Below are 15,490 nucleotides of genomic sequence, written 5' to 3' on the forward strand. Positions count from 1 at the left end.
CCTAACAGCAAGGATCGGCGCGGCCTTTCCCGGAGACGCGCCCGGGGCTTCAGCGGCGGGCGCAGTGCGAACTCGGCATGGAGCGGGCGAGCCCTCGCTGGAGGGGAGTGTTCCGTTTCGCTGGCCTGCGGCAGCCGGCAGCCTGTAGCCGCGGTCTCCAGCTGGCGCGGCGTCTGCAGCCCGGGATCCCTCGTGGGGGACCCGGGAGGAAGAATAATAATAATAAATTTTATTTATGGGCGCCTTTCAAGAGTCTCAAGAACACCTTACAAAAATTTAGCAGGTAGAGGAAAAATATGTAAGGGGAATGAAATAAATAGTAGAGACATGACTAGTACACAAAGTAAAGACAGAATACAATTCAAAACACAATATGAGGCAATTAATGCACAGATGAAAAGGGAGGGGGACGTCGGGCTAAGGATAGGCAGAGGTGAAGAGATGGGTCTTGAGGCGGGACTGGAAGATGGTGAGGATGCCCTGGAGAAGGCTCTGTCCCCAAAACTGCAGAGGTTGGACTTGTGGATGGAGAGGAGACCGGCTGATGTGGATCTGAGGGACCGTGAGGGTTGGTAGGGGGAGAGGAGGTCAGTGAGATATGGGGGGGCCAGATGGTGGAGGGCTTTGTAGGTGAGGATCAGGATTTTGTAGGTGATCCGGTGGGAGATGGGAAGCCAGTGAAGTTGTTTGAGGACTGGAGTGATGTGATGCCAGGATTTGGTGTGGGTGATGAGTCGGGCGGCTGCGTTCTGGACCACTTGGAGTCGGTTGATGTATGTGGAGCTGATGCCAAGGAGAAGTGAGTTGCAATAGTCCAGTCGGGAGGAGATGAAGGCATGGATGAGTCTTTCAGCAGCGGGAGGTGTGAGAGAGGGTCTGAGTTTGGCGGAGATGAAAGAAGGAGGTTTTAATGACATGGCGGATGTGAGGCTCAAGCTCCCCTCCCGGCGTGAACCTACCATCACCCCTGGAGGGGAGCTTTGACCGCCGGCCCTGCAGTCTGCGGTGCTTCTGGCTGCAGCGCGGATTTTAAATCTTCGACCGCCGGCCTGCGGCCTACACCAGCCTGAAGCCGCGGTCTACGGTGGGGAAGAGCCGATCCTGGACTTACCTTGACTTTTACCTTGTCCTTTATCATCTGGACGCCCCCAGCGACGGCTGCGGAGGGTTGAGGTCCCGACCACGGGGGGAAATGGAGGAGGACTGGCCAATCTGTGCCTTCCACCACAGTGATGAATGCTGTGGTGGATGTTTGTGTTAAATGTTTATTGTGTTTGTGTGTTCTTTATCATTGTACCGCTGCTGACAAATTCATTTCACATGCACCATGCAAGTGACGAATAAAAATGATTGATTGATTGATTGATTGAAGTGCTGGAGAAACTCAGCGGGTGCAGCAGCATCTAGGGAGCAAAGGAAAAAGGCAACGTTTCGGCCCAAGTTCCTGTGTGAGCAGGGCCCAGCTATTGATGCAATCACAAAGCTAATTAACATGTCTACTTCCTTAGAAAATTGAGGAGATTCAGTTTGTCATTGAATACTCTTATGGAACTTCAAGTGGTGTACAGCAGAGAGCATACTGACTGGATGTATCACAGCCTGGTGCAGCAATTGGAACATCCATGAGTGGAGACTACAGAGTAGTTGACATTGCCTGGTCTATATTTTACTAACCTATTCAGCTGCAACTATAAATTTAATTGTTCTGTTGTCAGTACCAATGACAATTAAACACTAGACTCGAGTCAGACCACACTTCTGAAGCATGGATATTTCTGTACAAGTCATTGGTGAGATGGCATTGGTTTGAAGTTTAAACTCCTAGTTTGAAGAAGAGTCTGAAGAAGGGTCCCAACCTATCCACTTCCTCCACAAATAATGCCAGACTCGCTGAGTTACTCCAGCACCTTGTGTTTTGCAGTTGTAATGATGTTGCTCTTGGGTTTATTTTAAGAAGAATGTGATAATGGAATATAAGGAGGGTCATTCAGTCACTTGTATGAATTCATTAGATCGCTAGTAATCCGTGTCTAAACACACTCCATCCATCTTGGTTAGATATTTCTTAAAACAGAAAAGTAAGGAGATATGGTTAGATATGGTTAGTATCCACCATACTTGGGCGGCACAGTGGCTCAGCGGCAGAATTGTTACCTTACAGCGCCGGGGGCCAGAGTTCAATCCTGACCATGGGTGCTGTCTGTACCGAGTTTGTAAATTCTCCCTGTGACTGTGAGTTCTCCCCGGGTGCCCCGGTTTACATCCGCACTCCAAAGGCACACAGATTTGTACGTTAATTGGCTTCTGTAAATTGTTCCTAGTGCGTAGGATAGAACTAGTGAACGGATGCTCGCGGTTGGCGTGGACCCGGTGGGCCAAAGGACCTGTTTCCATGCTATATCTCTATACTAAACATAACTAAAAAAACTATATATTTACAAAAATGATATTGAGTACCCGAGAATACAGAGAAGATTTTGAAGTATTACAGCAGAACATTGGTTTTATCCATTAGGAAGTGACTAACTATTAAAAAAATGGACGAGATGAACCAATGGAGGTCCACATTTATTGTTATTTAAAGGGAGATGAGAGGGGGGACAGAGAAGAATCACCACAGTAAGATCACTAGGAGATACCAACAAATTCAATGAGGAATTGAGGTAACACCTTTCTTTTTCCCCGAGAGCATTAAGAATGATCCGTCTGTAGAACAATCAAGAGTAAACCAGCTAAGTACTGGGATTAAACGAACAGGGGATATTGATGCAGTGAGGAGTATCAGAGGCTTGTGTGAAGCACAAACATTTCACAGAAGATTTGGGCTACTTTGCCTGTCCTATGCATTGAAGATTTGAAGTGTCCACTTGGCCACAACTTGACTTACCGGGATTGATACTGCTGAATACAGTCAAAACTGCATTGAGGATTATCCCTTCCAACATTGCAGAGGTAAAACGTGAATGTTCGCACATCATTCGGGCTGTCTGGTCTCGGAATGGTGATTTGCTGTAGAACAGAAATAAAATGTCTTAAAGAAAAAGAACAAGCATATTCCAAAAGCATCCAATCTTCCAGCATGTAGCCCTTAAATAGAAAACAAATTCTACACCTTGGAGTCATACAGCATGGAAACAGGCCCTTCAGCCCAACTCATCCAAACTGACCAAGATGCCCCAGCTAAACTGGTCTCATTTGCCTGCATTTGGCCCATGTCCATCTAAACCTTTCCGATCCATGTACCTGTTCAAGTGTCTTTGTAAATTAACTCAAGGCATATTGGAAACTGCAAGGCTTATCTTCATCTTGAAGTACATTTCTTTTGCCTGTTTGGCAGAAGGTGTTTAAGTGCACTTTTGGGCTCAATCCACACTAACACCTCACAGCCAGATTGAAGGCGTGCTAGTTTGTACTTAGTGCTGTGTGGTGTGACATCAAAACAAAGCACCATCTGCCGAATCAGATTCAAATGGCACTAAGAAAGGACAGAGATTTCTCCTGATATCTTGACCAACCTTCATCTCTGAGCTTAAGATCACAGGTTCCACAATAACAGCATGTTTAAGAAAGAACTGCAGATGCTGGAAAAATCAAAGGAATACAATGGAAAAATCAAAGGTAAACAAAAATGCTGGAGAAACTCAGCGGGTGAGGCAGCATCTATGGAGCGATGGAATAGGTGACGTTTCGGGTCGAGATCCTTTTTCAGACACAATAATAGTTCATTCTACATAAAACACCCAATAGTAACCGTCAGCACGAACATCACAATTTAATGGTAATATCTGTACACTTGGTACCACTTCAGATGATCTTGAACCAGGCACTAACATGATGTTCCTAGCCAAATACTGTATACAGGTTTACTGTAAAGGTCACTGCAGATAGTGGTCTGTTGTCTATGATGCTGCTGGCTGTGCTTCCAGCATGATTCCAGCATTACAGCACCGGTTAATGGCTGTGTCCAATGATTCCTGCATATCAAATCCAGGCTTGACTGGGCTTGACATTTGATGCGACTCACATAAACTGAGTTGTAGGACTGAGGAACTATAATTGCAAGGAATGGGGATACAAATAAGTAATAAGATTAGAACAAAGTGAAATCGAGAAGAACTGGATCACTAACCACAGCTAACCGCCAGAAATCAGACAAACCAGAGTGTACTACATGAAACCATCAATTAAGGAAATCTTAAAACCAATTCAAGCACCAGAAAGTTGGAAATTCTCAGCTAGAATATGCAGCTAAACAAGGCTAAATATTTTCATATATTTGACTCGAGTCTGGCTGTGCCAGTGGGGAAGGTGATCTGACAAATACCTCCTGGCCATCGCATCTATTCACCATTATGTAAATAGGCCCAGTGGCCAGGAGCCTGCAAACTGCAGCAGGATGCAGCAGCTTCTTCTGTCAACATTGGTTTGGGAAGGAATGCTTGCAAAGGGAGCTAGTGAAGATTTGCAAACTGCAAATATGTTTGTCAAAGCAGATTATAATATTTTATTGAAGTAACATAATAGGTTGATGACGGCATTGCGGAAAAGATTTAGAAAGCATTTGGCTACATTCAGGTGGCACAATGGAGCAGCTGCCTTCCAGCACCAGAGACCCAGGTTAGATCCTGACTACCGGTGCTGTCTGTACACAGTTGGTACGTTCTCCCTGTGACTGCGCGGGTGCTCCGGTTTCCTCCCACACTCCAAAGACGAGCAGGTTTGGAGGTTATTTGGCTTTGGTAAAATTATAAATTGTCCCTGGTGTGTAGGATAGTGTGAGTGTACGGGGTGATCACTGGTCGGTTCAGACTCTGTGGGTGGAAGGGCCTGTGTTCACGCTGTATCTCTAAAGTAAGCTGAAAGGCTGATAGTAAAGCCAAGGACCATGGAACAAAGGGATCAGTGGCAGCAAGGATTAAAAAATATCTGAATCCCAACAGACAGCATCTGAACAGCAGTGCCCCTCTCATTGTCAACCAAGCAAGGCCACGGTGTTTGTGGGTTAGTTCTAGCATTGAGGCATTCTGCCAAATGGTTTGGACAGTTTGCTCTGGAAGCCATGACTCAGGATCCATCATGTACTGCTCCCACAGGGCCAGCAGGACATCCCGTGCCTTCCACTGGCCTGATGGAATGTGGATATTTGAAACATTAAGGGTTTTTTGATGAATCGATGAGATTGACTTGGTTGTTGTTTGTAATGGTGCCTGAAAGCTTTCCAAAGGACTACCAATTTGAATGGCAGTGATGTTTTTTTTCCCCTCAAGATGCCTGGCAACATTGACCTCCACCCCCCCATCAGCCTGAAGAAGGGTCTCGACCCGAAACGTTGCCTATTTCTTCTCTCCATAGATGCTGCCTCACACACTGAGTTTCTCCAGCATTTTTGTCAACCTCTTAGTTTAGATTAGTTTAGTTCAGAGATACAGCATGGAAACAGGCCCTTCGACCATCGATCACCCCGTACACCAGTTCCATCCCAGACACTAGGGACAATGTACAGAAGCCAATTAATCTACAAACCTGCACGTCTTTGGAATGTGGGAGGAATCCGGAGTACCCGGAGAAAACCCATGCGGTCACAGGGAGCACGAAGAAACTCTGTACAGACAGCACACGTAGCTAAGGGGCGGCGTTGTGGCGCTGTTAGGCAGCAACTCTACTGCTGCGCCACAATGCCCCCCCCAGCTGTTTGCTTCTCTCTGGAGTATTATCAGCATTTTCTGTTTTTTTATTTTCCTTTTTAGCTGCACTATTTTGCTCTTGTAATTGTAACAGATTCTAACGTGGTGGATCCACAGAAACGATTTTGGGCTCATTGCTCATGTGGTTACCGTGTGACTGGAAGGACAAACTCGTCAGTAAAAGCAACCCTGTCAAGTGCAGCATTAATTCACAGAGCAATTCTTGACTGTCCCTTTTTATAAATACATCTGCAATTATATAAATCTACGAGTTGCATAGAAGTGTGACCTACTGACACATAAATATTCAATGGATCTCTTAAAAACAGAAAGATACTAAATGATAATGCAAAACAAATTTACTGGCAACAGTTCATGGACGTGGACTGATGACGGCCAAAGAAAGATGTCAAATGCCTGACTCGGGAGTTCACTTACAGTGCACAGCCACTGTGCACAAAAGGCCTCAGAGTAATAGTACGTCACAGGTCTCAGTTTACATCTGCAGTTGGCTGTAACACTTAGAAAAACTAAAACATTAAAAAAAACTATCAAGCTCACAGCACACAATACGTAACGAAGGCACCGGCATTCCTTCAACCCCGTTTCAAGACAACAGCTTTAATAAATTGTATCTTTTCCAAGAATGTGGAAGGGGATGGGAAGAGACTTCCTATGCCAGAAGCTTACTGTAAGAAATATCACGCCACATTTCCCAGAGTATAACGTCAACTTCCACGGACCACTTAACCTCTTGACGACTGCACTGGCTCGTATCAACTGCTCCCGAGATGGTGAGTTTACAATCATATGTCAACACTGCAACAAGCACATAATGTACAAGCGAGGGAAGTACACAAACACTAAATGCATGGAGTGTTTCAAATGCTTACTGGTAAATAACCGTGTGCAACTGGGTAACGTTTAGGAACCAGGCAGAGGCCATTCAAGCCCTTGAGACCACTTCAACGTTTCATCAGATCATGTCACATCTGTGAATGTTGGTGAACCATTAAACCACTAACTGGAGGCTCCAAGGACATCCTATCCTCAGCAAAGGCAGGGTTCAGCATCTGATTGCTAGACAAGTCTGAAACAGTTTAACCATGTTCAGCCAAGTGCCTTCCAAGATGCCCCCCATCATAGAAGCTAATCTTTCTTTAGACTTTAGAGTTGCAGAGCAGAAACAGGCCCTCCAGCCCAACAAGTCTGCGCCGACCAGCGATCATCCCGTACACTAGCACTATCCTACACACTAGGGAAAATTAATACCGAAGACAATTAACCGACAAACCTGGACGTCTTTGGAATGTGGGAGGAAACCAGAGCACCTGGAGAAAAGCCACGAGGTTACAGGAAGAACGTAGAAGTTCCGTACAGACAGCACCCTTAGTCAGGATCGAACCAGGGTCTCTGGCGCTCTAAGGCAGCACCTCTACCGCTGCTCCATTGTGTCACCCAATTCACACCAAATGGCACAAAGTAATAGATGACAAGAGACTATTGGACCCATGGAAGTACAGAAGACCCATGGTCCAGAAGCAGCCACATCTCTCGCAACTCTAACTGTTGCTCTATGGTACTACACTGGCATCTACATGACAATGTGGCACACTGTTCAGGTATATCCTGCTCATAAAGACTTGGTCAAATCCATTCCAATTACTGTGCAAAGAGTCAACTTTCTACTGTCAGCCAAATGATGCAAGGTGCTGTTGACAGCTATCAGGTGGCGATTACTCACCATTACCCTCCTCACCACAGTCCAGTTTGTCAGACTACTCAGCTCTAGACCGCGTCAAAGTCCCACTTTAAACACGGATGAAAGTTTACATGAGGTGACATTAACTGTCCTTCGTACAAAGGTTGCATTTGACTAAGTATGGTTTTGAGGGGGGGGGGGGGGGGGGTCTTGTAAACTTAAAGTCAAGTGGGTGGAGGGGTTGGTTAGTTAGGTAAAATTAGAAAATTCAATGTTCACACTGTTGGATTGTAAGCTACCAAAACAGGATATAAGATGATATTCCTCTAGTTTGCGTATGACTTCACTCTGGGGAGGAGGCGCAGGATAGAAAGGTCAGTATGGAAATGGGAAGAGGAGTTCAAATAGTTAGCTACCAGGCGATCCAGGTGTTGGGAGACCAAGCACATATTTGGCGAAACTCTCTGTGTCTATGCGTGGTCTCGCCGATGTACAGGAGAGGAAGCTGCCATGTCAGTCTGTTTATAATCTTCAAGTCAGCACGTGCATCTGAGGACAGGATCAATTCCAAAAGCTGCCATTTTGGACTTTCCAGTGATGCCCAAAATCCGAACTAATTAAAAAAAAAAAAAAAAAAAGGCTTTTTAAAGTTCCATGGTTTTGAGGAGAATGATGATTCAGGTGGCCCATATTGTCTAAACAGATTCTGGAATGGTCATCATTCTGACAGCTGAACACCTATTATTGGTCTAGTGTTGAAAGAAATGAAATTAAAAATGCAAGCAATGGCTCGTCCTTTTGATTATCTAATGAGATAAAAGGATGAACAAAATGTGATTATTTGAAGAGCAGTCATTTTAAATCTACACTATTGATTCCACAGACCTTATGTCTGCTGGACACTCACGGTTTATGGCAAAGCTGAATTGCAATTTAGTCACGGGACTCAGAATCACTGTCTCTCCTTTCAGACTGACTGCTAGATACTACATAATCATGAGGAAATTAATAAAATGTGAGTTTAGTTTATTGTTATGTGTACTGAGGTAGAGAGAAAAGCTTTTTTGTTGCTTGCTAATAAGACAATATATGATTACAATCGAGCCATCCACAGTGTACAGATACACGATAAAGGGAATAACACGAATAAGGGTTTCAGCCCGAAACGTTGCCTATTTCCTTCGCTCCATAGATGCTGCCGCACCTGCTGAGTTTTTCCAGCAATTTTGTCTACCTTCGATTTTCCAGCATCTGCAGTTCCTTCTCGAACATAACATGAATAACGTTTAATGCAAGATAAAGTCCGATCAAAGATAGACTGAGTGTCTCCAATGAGGTAGATAGTAGCTCAGGGCCGCTCTCTAGTTGTTGGTAGGATGGTTCAGTTGCCTGATAACAGCTGGGAAGAAACTGTCCCTGAATCTTGACGTGTGCATTTTCACACTTAAAACAGTTAATCGTACATATGTTCAAGCTGAAAATGCTTTAAAAAAAAAAAATGTTTTTTAAACAAAACATGCAAATCACAAAGAACTTGAGAAGATCCAGATAACGACTCCTGGTCGTTCTGGTAAATGCCAGCTGGGCACTTGGTCAAATATATTACACAAATAACCTCCTGAAACGACGCATCAACAGGTCTCCTGGGAACCTTGGTGGATGCAAATGATGAGAGGGGATGTTCTGACTGCTAAGTTTGGAACGTACATGGTCATTTATTGTTTCCGATTGTGAAGCTGTCTAACCTCACCTCACCTCAAAGTTCAGAGCCTGAAGTCAAATTCTTTGAGGTTTTTGTTGCGTTTGCATAAAGCTACGATTCCAAGCTCAGTACTAAAGAGTTTTGCCGTAAACCGACCTGACCAACGGAGTTCCTTCACAACCAACGGTTTGGATTGAAAATATAGTCGTGCTACAATAGAACTCTTTTCAATCAATGATACTTGATTGTCACACGTACCTAGGGACACAGAAATTCTTTGTTTTTGCATACAATATACAAAGTACGCAAAGAGTCACCGTGTAACTGGCACCGCCAAAGCACAACACGCACAGCCTCATCATTCTGCTCCTCATCTTTCCCAATCACACTAATAATTAATCTGAGGATCTCATACATGATGATTGAACTGAGAAATGGAGCATCCACATACCAGCAGATTGTTGAAACCACACTGGCCTACCTTCCACAATGATCAAAAGGCATCTCAATTGACATGTTCAAGAAGGAACTGCAGATGCTGGAAAATCGAAGGTAGACAAAATTGCTGGAAAAACTCAGCGGGTGCGGCAGCGAAGGATGGCTCCATAGATGCTGCCGCACCCGCTGAGTTTCTCCAGTAATTCTGTCTACCATCTCAATTGACATTGCAGGTTAGTTGGCTTTGGTAAAATTATAAAACGTCCCTGCTGTGTAGGGCAGTGTCAGTGTTCAGTTCAGTCTATAGTCACGTGTACCGAGGTACAGTGAAAAGCTTTTGTTGCCTGCTAACCAGTCAGCAGAAAGACAATACATGATTACAATCGATCCATTTACAGTGTATAGATACATAAAGGAATAATGTTTCGTGCAAGATAAAGCCAGCAGGAATGTTGCTGCAGGAACAGAGATTTAAGAGCATGGAGCGATTGTAATTCGAGTTTGTAGATCTGCTTCAATGGCTAGCACGCAAATAGTCGCCTGCGTTGGGCGCCATCTTGGAAGCATGTGATCGTTGGTTGGTGCGGACTTGGTGGACCATAGGGCCCCGTTTCCTCACTGTATCTCTAAAGTAACCCAAAGTAAATAAAAATAACCAGCTTCTATTCCATACTTCAATCTTTGCATTGGAACCAGGTCCCAAATCTTTGCATAAATAGCAAAGACAAATCCACATTATCCTCCTTCTCCAAAAACTCCTTGCACCACCTCAAACACGGTCCTAGGCCTTCAAAAGCTCCGGCTTAACTTAAATTTGAATCATCTCAGAGAGATCTCCTGAAGTGAAGCTGAAGCTAAACCATCTGTGCCAATAGTTCAGCACAAAATTGAGACTCTGGTGCAAGAAACTCATGTGACTTTGCAAAGCTGTCTGTGGGAAGTAAATTCGGAGTGTGATGTAATATTCACTTCACCACCCAGCTATAACTTGCGCACCTTAGCAGCAGGATGTACAACACATGGGATGCATTGTCATAGAGAGCCAAAAAATAATTCAACACCACTTCCTCCTGAACACCTCTGCCACTGAGATGTCCATCCACAGTGATGTTGTGGCAATAAGTACACAAAAATGCTGGAGAAACTCAGCAGGTGCAGCAGCATCTATGGAGCGAAGGAAATAGGCAATGTTTCGTGCTGAAACCCTTCCTCAGACTGAAACGTTGCCTATTTCCTTCGGTCCATAGATGCTGCTGCACCCGCTGAGTTTCTCCAACATTTTTGTGTACCTTCGATTTTCCAGCATCTGCAGTTCCTTCTTAAACATGTTGTGGCAATACCTTGTTATTCACCAAGTCACAAATGATTAGGGATTAACTATGAAGTCTCTTTTGGTAAGACACCCTGTCAGCCCCGGATTTAACCTGGCGAATCGCTTTTGCTCTGCATCCGACGTTATAATATCTATTTTTAGGCAAGGGAACCAAAACAGTACGCAGTATTCCCAGCGAGGCCACACGAACACCCTGTATAAAGGTAAAAACAATCTTCTACCATGTTATTTGAATTTAACCAATCTGAAATCTTAGGGCTCCCTAGTGTGCGTAGGTTAGTGTATGGGTTGATCGCAGTTCGACATGCCGAAGGGTCTGTTCCCGACCTGTATCTCTAAACTAAACAATGTTTAACACAAAATAAACACTGAGGGCGGTGCATCTTTGAAACTCTTCCTCAAAGGCAGATTATACCTTTGAATATTTTTAATGCAGAGGTAAATGGATTCTTGATAAACAAGAGGGCGAACTGTTGCCATGGGGACACAACAATGTAGAATTGAGTTTACAGTCTGATTAGCCATGATATTATTAAATGGTGGAGCAGACCCGATAAGCTGTGTGGCCTACTGCTGCTCTTCATTTACTAGCACAATGTTCCTAAATTTAATGCACTATATCTGAAAATGAAAGCAGCTTAGAAAAAATAATCATCACAAGCCTCCAAGGACACGGCATTTGAATCTCCAGGTTGCTGAGCACAGAGTGTCATCTTTCTTTTGGTCCCAGCTTCCTTGAAATAGTTTGCAACAGGAGTAGATATAAATGAACAATCAGAATGTCAAAGAAGCATTTCAGATGGCAGAACCTGCAGATTGCAACTAGATGCAACAAACTACTGGCCCTGCTTTTATCCGCATGTCACTTGAGTATAGTCAAGTACATTGAGTATAGAAGTTGGGAGGTCATGTTACAGTTGTACAAGACATCGATGAGGCCACATCTAGGGTATTATGTTCAGTTTTGGTCACCATGTTATGGGAAAGATGTTGCCAACCTTGAAAGGGTTCAGAGAAGATTGACGTGGATGCTGCCAACACTCGAGGGACTGAGCTATAGGGAGATTAAGCAGGCTAGGGCTTTATTCTTTGGAGTGCAGCAGGATGAGGGGTGATCTTATAGGGGTGTACAAAATGATGAGGCAGAGATCAGGTAAACTCACAGTCTTTTCCTAGAGTAGGGGAATTGAGAACCAAGTACATAGGTTTAAGGTGAGGGTGGAAAGATTCAATGGGAACCAGAGGGGTAACTTTTTTTTAAACACTAAGGGGGGTGGGTGTATGGAATAAGCCGCCAGAGGAGGTAGTTGAGGCAGGTATTGTAGCAACCTTTAAGAAACATTTAGACAGGTACATAGATTGGGTAGGTTTAGAGGGACAAAGGCTAAAAGCAGGCAGATGGGACTAGTGTTGATGTGCCATGTTGGTTGGCGTGGGCAAGTGGTGCTGAAGAGCCTGTATCCAGACTGTAACAATGACTCTAGGTCGTATGGCTGTAATCAAATGCAAAATCTCCCATTCTTTCTTACTGAGGTCTCAACCTGGAACTTGCTGATTAGAGAAAGTAAACAGGCCACTATAGAAATTGATCCACACAGCACAGATAGCTGCCAATCCTCCAACATGGCGTCAAATGTTGACAAGTACTGATGAGAAGAGCTGCTGAGTAGGGGGGTGCTTCATTTAAGAAACGTTATATCTATAAAATATATTAAAACTCTTTCATCTCTCTGTACTGCCCTAATTATCTGCACTGCACAACAAAGTATTTACTATTGCATATCACTCTGTCAGCTTTTCTCAACGGAGCTGTCAATGCTGCACCCGCTGAGTTCCTCCAGCAATTTTGTGTACTGTCAATGTAAACTACTCTTTTGCCAAGAAATTACCTTGAGATTGAGGATGACTTACTTCCCTCCACTTCTTTGGGTTGAGGTGACTGTTGAGGCCAATGAGAGAACTGCCGACATTTCCACAGATGGGACAGGAGGTGCCTGACATGATTGGTGGGTAGTTGGTTAGTTAGTTAATGAGGGGGTGCAATCCTTCTACCATTTATGCTGAGCTTGTGTGTTATTAAATGTTCCCGATGTTGGGGGAGTCCAGAACCAGGGGCCACAGTTTCAGAACAAGGGGTAAGCCATTTAGAACGGAGATGAGGAAACACTTTTTCTCACAGAGAGTTGCGATTCTGTGGAATTCTCTGCCTCAGAGGGCGGTGGAGGCCGGTTCTCTGGATACTTTCAAGAGAGCTTGATAGGGCTCTTAAAGATAGCGGAGTCAGGGGATATGGGGAGAAGGCAGGAATGGGGTACTGATTGTGGATGATCAGCCATGATCACATTGAATGGCAGTGCTGGTTCGAAGGGCTGAATGGCCTACTCCTGCACCTATTGTCTATTAAAGCATGAACTAGTTGTCAGTGCCAACCCAAATGCTGCTCCTTCATCTATTCCCAGCAGTGATGGTTGATGTTGCATTTTTCCCAAAAGAGGGTTTGAAAACATCCTCAAATCCCTCTTCAGCCACTGGCTTAGGACAGCTTGTCTGTTTTAGTTGTCTGGTACAATGCATACAAATGACATTGCCTGTCTAACAAAATGATTGAATGTACTCAGGGCATTGATGTTGGAAATACTGGCCTGATACATGACACTGATATTGGCTTGTTTATCCTTCCAGTAGATTTAGAGGATTTTGTGGTGACAGATTGTTGGTATCAGTGTCGAGAGGTGCCTTTTGTAGGTAATCCTGGTCTCAGGCAGCAATAGCAGTTAATCGGTAGACCACAAGTCTTCTGCAATAAAACACCCTTTTCCTTAGTCAACCAAAGGTTGTGTTGGCCCACAACAGTGTGAGTGTTTCATTACTGAAGCCTGACTTTGCTGCTAAGATTTGGGAGCTGGTCCACCGTGGCTATTATTGGAGGGCAGGCTGATGGAAAACCTGGGGTGGGAGATTGCAACCTTCACATGAGATTGTAATCAACCTGACGCACACAACCAAATAATATCAAATAGAACAAGTTGTCCTACAGCTTTAGGCTGCGCACGCCATACGCAAGAAGGAGATGGAGAACCTTTGCCTTGTAGATGTTGAGCTCACGACCCAAACTCTTATAACCATATAACCATATAACAATTTACAGCACGGAAACAGGCCATCTCGACCCTTCTAGTCCGTGCCGAACACGTATTCTCCCGTAGTCCCATATACCTGCGCTCAGACCATAACCCTCCATTCCTTTCCCGTCCATATAACTATCCAATTTATTTTTAAATGATAAAAACGAACCTGCCTCCACCACCTTCACTAAAAGCTCATTCCACACAGCCACCACTCTCTGAGTAAAGAAGTTCCCCCTCATGTTACCCCTAAACTTCTGTCCCTTAATTCTCAAGTCATGTCCCCTTGTTTGAATCTTCCCTACTCAGTGGGAAAAGCTTATCCACGTCAACTCGGTCTATCCCTCTCATCATTTTAAAGACCTCTATCAAGTCCCCCCTTAACCTTCTGCGCTCCAAAGAATAAAGCCCTAACTTGTTCAACCTTTCTCTGTAACTTAGTTGCTGAAACCCAGGCAACATTCTAGTAAATCTCCTCTGTACTCTCTCTATTTTGTTGACATCCTTCCTATAATTAGGCGACCAAAATTGTACCCCATACTCCAGAATTGGCCTCACCAATGCCTTGTACAATTTTAACATTACATCCCAACTTCTATACTCAATGCTCTGATTTATAAAGGCCAGCACACCAAAAGCTTTCCTTACCACCCTATCGACATGAGATTCCACTTTCAGGGAACTGTGCACATTTATTCCCAGATCCCTCTGTTCACCTGCATTCTTCAATTCCCTACCATTTACCATGTACGTCCTATCTTGTATGCTTTGATGACTTTGATACAAGGCACAAAATCTGAGGGCAAGAATTTCACCTTCCAAATTGCCAGTTGATCAAGAAAGGGAATTTTAGGCATACTTGGGGTTCAAATGGGTAATTTTAATGCAAGATAAATTAAAACGAATGGTTATAATACTCTCTCACCTTTAGCATATCTCAGTTCAAAGTGGTTCAAGATTGGAATATCACATGCTGAATGTTTTCAGAAGCAGACTTTCCCTTGGTGAAGGAATACATTTCAAGGCTAACATGGAAGTGCTAACTTTGAGGACTCACTTTATCTCCCACACCTTCTTCCCTCAGAACCTTAAGGATAGGAATCTGCTCCCCTTAATCAGTCTGGCCTATGTTACTCCAGGTACACTAATGTGATTAGTCTCCTCCCCTTCTCAGCTCTCCCTCAGCCTCCTCCTCTTCCTTTTTCCTTTCTTCTCCCCGCTCCACCCCCCCCCCCCCACCCTACATAGTCTGAAGAAGGGTTTCAGCGGGAAATGTTGCCTATTACCTTCACTCCATAGATGCTGCTGAACCCACTGAGTTGCTCCAGCATTTTTGTCTACCTTCGATTTTTCAGCATCTGCAGTTCCTTCTTAATCACTAATGTGATTAACTATTAAATATCTCGAACGGGCCAATGAGCCAGGATTCATGGATAATTAAAGGATTCATTGTGAAGACATTAGCCCAGCTCAGTGTCCATGATTTTGAATTGAGAGAGGAACTCA

General features: G+C 44.2%; 1 protein-coding gene across 3 annotated transcripts in view; it reads right to left on the reverse strand.

Moving 5' to 3' along the window:
• ell (elongation factor for RNA polymerase II) overlaps positions 1 to 15,490 on the reverse strand; it is a 96,181-nt gene that overhangs the window by 25,938 nt on the left and 54,753 nt on the right. For all 3 annotated transcript variants that reach the window (XM_033047076.1, XM_033047077.1, XM_033047075.1), the window contains exon 3: positions 2,888 to 3,009. In XM_033047076.1, coding sequence (XP_032902967.1) covers positions 2,888 to 3,009 — 122 coding nt within the window. The remainder of the gene's footprint in view (positions 1 to 2,887; positions 3,010 to 15,490) is intronic.

Source organism: Amblyraja radiata, chromosome 29, assembly GCF_010909765.2.
Source record: "Amblyraja radiata isolate CabotCenter1 chromosome 29, sAmbRad1.1.pri, whole genome shotgun sequence".
Taxonomy (NCBI): domain Eukaryota; kingdom Metazoa; phylum Chordata; class Chondrichthyes; order Rajiformes; family Rajidae; genus Amblyraja; species Amblyraja radiata.